This window comes from Cannabis sativa, chromosome 6 (genome assembly GCF_029168945.1).
Source record: "Cannabis sativa cultivar Pink pepper isolate KNU-18-1 chromosome 6, ASM2916894v1, whole genome shotgun sequence".
NCBI lineage: Eukaryota > Viridiplantae > Streptophyta > Magnoliopsida > Rosales > Cannabaceae > Cannabis > Cannabis sativa.
The window spans coordinates 28,543,914-28,550,022 of record NC_083606.1 but is presented as its reverse complement, the minus strand read 5'-3'; the positions used below and the strand labels follow the sequence as shown (position 1 = coordinate 28,550,022).

At 40.7% G+C, this 6,109-nt stretch overlaps 1 protein-coding gene across 1 annotated transcript; it reads right to left on the bottom strand.

The window, feature by feature from the left end:
* Positions 1-2,691: 2,691 nt before the first annotated feature.
* Positions 2,692-5,010, bottom strand: LOC115713614 (uncharacterized). Its single transcript, XM_061118069.1, has one exon. It carries the CDS (start codon positions 5,008-5,010, stop codon positions 2,692-2,694), a length of 2,319 nt encoding a protein of 772 aa, XP_060974052.1.
* Between the last annotated feature and the right edge of the window lie 1,099 nt (positions 5,011-6,109).

The window sequence follows — 6,109 nt, the reverse complement described above, 5'->3', positions numbered from 1 at the left end:
CTTGGCCTTTTATGGAGATGCGTGGAACGTAGTGTAAGTCGAACTGACTTAACTCCATTGCCCATTTGAGGAGCCTTCCGGATGCTTCTAGTTTTTGGAGGACTTGCCGGAGTGGGTGGTTGGTTAGTACCTTGATTGGGTGCGCTTGGAAATACGGCCTTAATTTTCTTGAGGCCATCAGGAGGCAGAAAACCAGTTTTTCGATGATGGGCTACCGCGTCTCCGCTCCTATCATGCGCTTGCTAACATAGTACACAGGATGTTGAGTTTTCTCTTCTTCCCGGACTAGGGCAGCGCTGACCGCATGCTCGGAGATGGCCAAATATAAGAATAGGTCCTCTCCGAGAACGGGTTTTGATAGGATAGGAGGCTTGACCATATGCTCTTTCAACTTTTTGAATGCCTCCTCGCACTTGTCCGACCATTCAAACTTTTGACACTTCTTCAATATGTTGAAGAAGGGGATGCACTTGTCTGCAGACCGGGAGATGAAACGGCTCAGGGCAGCAACCTTCCCGGTTAGGCTCTGCACGTCTTGATGCTTCTTGGGAGGTGGCATGCTCAGGAGAGCTTGGATTTTTTCTGGGTTTGCCTCAATCCCCCTCTGGCTGACGAGGAAGCCTAGGAACTTTCCTGATTTGACCCCAAAGGTGCATTTCTTTGGGTTGAGCTTCATGTCGTATCTCCGGACTACCTCAAAACACTCTTCTAAGTCGTCCGCATGGCTATTTCATGCTTTAGACTTGACGAGCATATCGTCCACGTATACCTCCATGTTTCCCCCCAGGAGGCCTTTGAACATCCGGTTGACCATTCTTTGGTAGGTCGCTCCGACGTTCTTCAGTCCGAAAGGCATGACCAGGTAGCAGCATACCCCCTTATCGGTCCTGAAGCTAGTGCATTCTTGGTCCGCCGTGTGCATCTTTATTTGGTTATACCCGGCGTAGGCGTCCATGAAGGATAGTAATTTGAATCCGAAAGTGGCATCTACCATCTGGTCGATCCTGGGCAGCGGGAAGCAGTCCTTCGGACAAGCTTTGTTTAGATCGGTGAAATCTATACAAACTCGCCAAGTCCTGTTCGGCTTGGGCACCAGGACCGGATGGGCTAGCCATACCGGATAGTATACGTCGCGGATCATGTTGTTCGTCAAAAGCTTGTCCACCTCTTTCTCTAGGGCCTCGGCCTTTACTGAATCGAGGGGGCGTCGCTTTTGTTGGACTGGTGGCATGTCCGGGTTGACGTTGAGGATGTGGGTGATGACATGGGGACTTATGCCGGTCATGTCCTCTTGGCGCCATGCAAAAATGTCAATGGCACCCTTCAGTGTTTTTTATTATTTTTTTCTTTTTCCTCTGGATCTAGGCTTTTTCCCAGCCAGAGTACTTTGGTGGAGTCGAGGTCGCACACTGATATTTCGTTCGGCATCCTCCATGGGTTCCACAATTTTTTCGAACCCCCCTCGGGGATCCAACTCATCTTCTTTAGCCATTTTTAGCTCGATGGTTTCCTGGACCATCAGTACGGGCAGGTGGGTTGCAACATTGTAACATTGCCTTGCCTCCCTCTGATTTCCTCTCACCGTCCCTATTCCAGCTTCCTGGGTAGGGAACTTTAAGCACAGGTGCCGAATGGATGTGACCGCGCCAAAATCTACCAGGGCCGGTCGGCCGAGGATCGCGTTATAGGCGGTCGGGCAGTCCACCACCACAAAAGTGCAGTATTTGAACGTGCTTTGTGGGGTGTCCGGGCACAAAGTGACGGGAAGCCTCACTTTTCCCATTGGGATAAGCGTCGTTCCGTTAAACCCTGTGAGTTGGGAACCGCTGGGTGAGAGGTCTCGGTCCGTCAGGCCTATTGCAGTGAAGGCCTCCTTGAAGAGTAGATTCACAGAACTTCCGTTGTCAATCAAGACTCTAGCCACCACTTTATTGGCGATGGGGGTCTCGATCACCAACGAATCATGGTGAGGGAAGCGCACCGTCTTGGCGTCTTCTTCCGTGAACGTGATGGGTTGATCCATCAGCCGGGGCCTTTGAGCTGGGAGTTGAGTAACCTCCCTGACCTCATTGTGTTTTACGGCCCCCGCGTACCGCTTCAGTTCTTTGCGGGTGGTTCCTCCAATATGGGGTCCTCCCGAGATCATGGCCACTCTCCCATTGGGTCTGGGTGGCAGACCGGGGATGTTCTGGGCATCCCCTGCAGGAGCAACTGGAGCCAATACTCCTGCTGCACCCCCTGGTGCTCCCTGCGGTACAACCCCTGTTGCTTGACCCGGATTGAGGTGAGGCAGCCGATTCTTGATCAACTCATAGAGGTGGCCCAATCGGATCAAGTTTTCAATCTCATCCTTGAGATTTTTGCATTCATTGGTGCTGTGCCCAATGTCGTTGTGGTACTCGCATCTTTTGTTGGGGTCCCTCCAGGAGCTATCCTTGTACAAGGGAGGTGGTCTCCGGTAGTGCGTATATTTCCTAGTAGCAAAGTACACACGCTCTTGGGAGTCCGTCAACTCCGTGTATTGGGTGTACTGGGGAGTGTACCCAGTGACGAAGCCAGAAATTTGGCTCAGTGAGGGCTTGAATAAATATTGAGTCAAAACTAATAAAAATAACTGATAAATGTATCTTTTCAAATTTTCATCTTCAACAAAATAAAATAAAACATTGTCATAAAAAAATAAAATAAAAATTACAATCTGCCTCGACGACTTTTCATGTTTTGAAATCGCTGCATGATGACTTCATTGTCAAGACTATTGAAGATGTCTTTCTCAATGTACACAAGTAAACAATCATTCATAAATTGATCTCCCATTCGATTACGCAATCTACTTTTCAAAATATTCATAGAAGAAAATACTCTCTCCACTGTAGCAGTAACAACAGGTAGAATCAATGCTAATGTAATTAGTCGATACACTAGAGGATAAATAATATGCTTCTTTGTCTCAACCATTTTTTCAGCGAGATCGCCAATACTTTTCAAACCCAAGAAATTCTCAGTGGAACTTACATCAAGAATGTAAGTTTCAAGTTGATTATCGAGCATGGTAAGCTCAAAAGTAGAAAAATCTCTAGGGTAATACTCAGCAAATCGGATCAACCTTTCTTTATCAAAAGCTTCAAATGAATCACTAGGGCACAAGGAAGCTAAAGAGAGAAGTAATTCAGTGTTTACCTCGTTGAAACGTTCATTTAGCTCTTGAAGTTGCATATCAATAACAGCATAAAAGAATTCCACACGAAAGTGATGTAAATTTGTCATTTCTTGAGCATTACGTCGTGATCGACCTTGTACAACATATATATCATCCATAGTAGGAACATATACATTATATTTAGCACAAAATGTTGAGACTTGAATAAGAAAGGAATCCCAACCATTGTCTCTCATTGCTTGCAATCGTTTCTTGCAAATTTCCACTAATTTCATGGCATTTGCAATATCTTGATCTTTTCTCTGTAGTGCTTTTGACAATTCATTTGTTATGCCCAACAATGCTTTCATAAAATGTAGACTAAATATAAAATCAAATGTCGACATCAAACCCATCAGATTACTTGCTTCAAACTTTTGTTCAGATTCTCGAGCATCGTCTACTACTGTTCCAAGAACATCAGTTATGGGAGAGAATAAGTTAATAAAGCTTACCAATGTAGCATAATGTGAATCCCAACGAGTATCACTTGGACGCTTAAGATTGGTTTCTTGATTTAGCCCTCTTCCACTTGCAATTTCACCACGCTTGAGTGCTTCAGAAATAACAACATCTTGCTTTTCTCTAAGAATATCACAACGCTTGGAAGAAGATCCAACAACATTTATCACCCTAGTTACCACACTAAAAAGATAGCCGACTAGAATATGTTTCTTTGCCACGGCTACTAGAGCAAGTTGAAGTTGGTGAGCAAAACAATGAACATAAAAGGCTGATGGATTCTCTTTCAAAATAAGAGTTTTAAGACCTTTGAACTCTCCTTGCATATTACTTGCCCCATCATAACCTTGTCCCCGCAATTTAGATATGCTCAATCCATATCTAGAAAATAATTTATCAATAGCACCTTTAAGTGACACAGCTGTGGTATTGGCCACATGTTCAATCCCCACAAAACGTTCAATAACATGTCCATCTTTATCTACATACCGTAATACAACAGCCATTTGCTCTTTAATAGAAACATCACGAGATTCATCAACTAAAATAGAAAACATTGAATCCCCAATTCCTTTAATGATGACATCTAGTGTTTCAAAAGCTGCAGCCCGTACAATATCTTTCTGAATATCAGGTGATGTTAATTTTAAATTCTCAGGAGCATTGCTCAATGAAACTGCTTTAATGTCATCATCATGATCGGAAAGAAATTTTAGAATTGCAAGAAAGTTACCTTGATTACTCGAGTCTTCAGATTCATCATCACCACGAAAAGCAAGTCCTTGTCGTAATAGCAAACGAATGCAATCAACCACTGCTTCCAAACGAGTTCGATACTCACTACGAGCTTGCTCCGATTGCTTTACAAAAAATGTTTGAATATGTTGTTTTTCGTTCATTAATGCTTCACACATTTTTCTAGCTGTATTGTGAGCACTAAAAGGTTTTCCAACATGAGTATGAAGCCTTGATTTTGCAAGTTTGAAATTTCTGAATCCTTTACTAACAAATGCATCACCACCTGATTGCCCTCCAACATCTTCTTTAAACAGATAGCAATATAAACAAAAAGCTGCATCCTTTGATACACTATATTCAAGCCAATCCTGATAGTCTGCATACCAAGCAACATTGAAGGCCCTTGATTGAGGTCCAACCTTTTCTGATGGAAATGGCTTGAGATGAGGTTGACAAGGGCCTTTTTGCATATATGCTCGTCGAACTTGATCACGAACTTTTGAAGGATGGTCTAAAATTGGTATTCTCAACCCGGGGTCACTTTCAAGTTCTTCAAGATATGTGTTAACATCCACACGACTTGATTTTACAGTTCCATCACTCTTTCCCATAGAAGTTGAAGACTCTTGTATACTTTTAAAATACCTCTTCATATCTATTTGTAACAAATATGTGAAAGATTAATATTATGATTTATAATTATAATTATGAATTAAAAAATCCTACTTGAATTATGAAATATAAAATAATGATAGCAAACAAATAAAAAAGAATCAACTAAATATAAAACACACAAGATATACTCAATAGACAATAAATATTATTAAAAGTTGTTATTTCTTATTTTTATATTTTCAATGAAAAATTATATAATCTTTTAAACACCCAAAAAAAAAATAATATATTATATCCATATAAATCTAGATTCAAGAAATAATAATCTTCATAGACATAAAAAATGGCAATGACTCATTCAAATAACATAAAAAAATTAACCACTTAAACTCAAAAAGTATTTAAAAAATGGTTTGCCTTCTTCTTGTTACTTTGTCTTATACTAATATCATAGAAAAGAAAAATATCTCTTAATTTATTTAATTAAAAAATTGAAAGAAAGATAAAAAGAACTTACTATTGTAATTAGCCATTTGGTTTTGCAATGATCTTTTAAAATTGTGTTTAAAATAATCCTTTTCAAAGAAAGAAAAGAATATATAAACACTAAAAATCAATCAATCTCTCTCTCTCAGCCTTGACCTCACTCTCTCTCTCTCTCTCTCTCTCTCTCTCTCTCTCTCTCTCTCTCTCTCTCTCTCTCTCTCTCTCTCTCTCTTGTCTTGTCGCTGTCTGTGGCGTGAAGGGATTGAGAAGAAGATGAGAAGGTAAATGTATTATGTTTATGTAGGTTAATGTAAAATAATATTATTTTATTTGTAGATAAAGTGTTATTTTTATTATTATTTGTATTGGGCTATTTTTAAAATGGGCTTGATTAGAATAAGAGTAGACCCATGAATTATGATTGAAATATTGAGTGAGGGCTTTTGTGAATTGGGCTTTAATAAGTTGAGTAAAGTGAATTAATATATGTATATATCAATATGTGAAAAGTTTAATGTATACATTTGAGTGAGGGCTTTAGCCTACACATAGGCTAAAGTCCCTCCGTCCCTGAGTGTACCCCCTCTTTTGGCGTTTCTCCTCCGTCCG

Bases quoted from the DNA above. Each gene is read 5' to 3' on its own strand.
- LOC115713614 (XM_061118069.1), bottom strand. From the start codon at position 5,010: ATGGGAAAGAGTGATGGAACTGTAAAATCAAGTCGTGTGGATGTTAAC.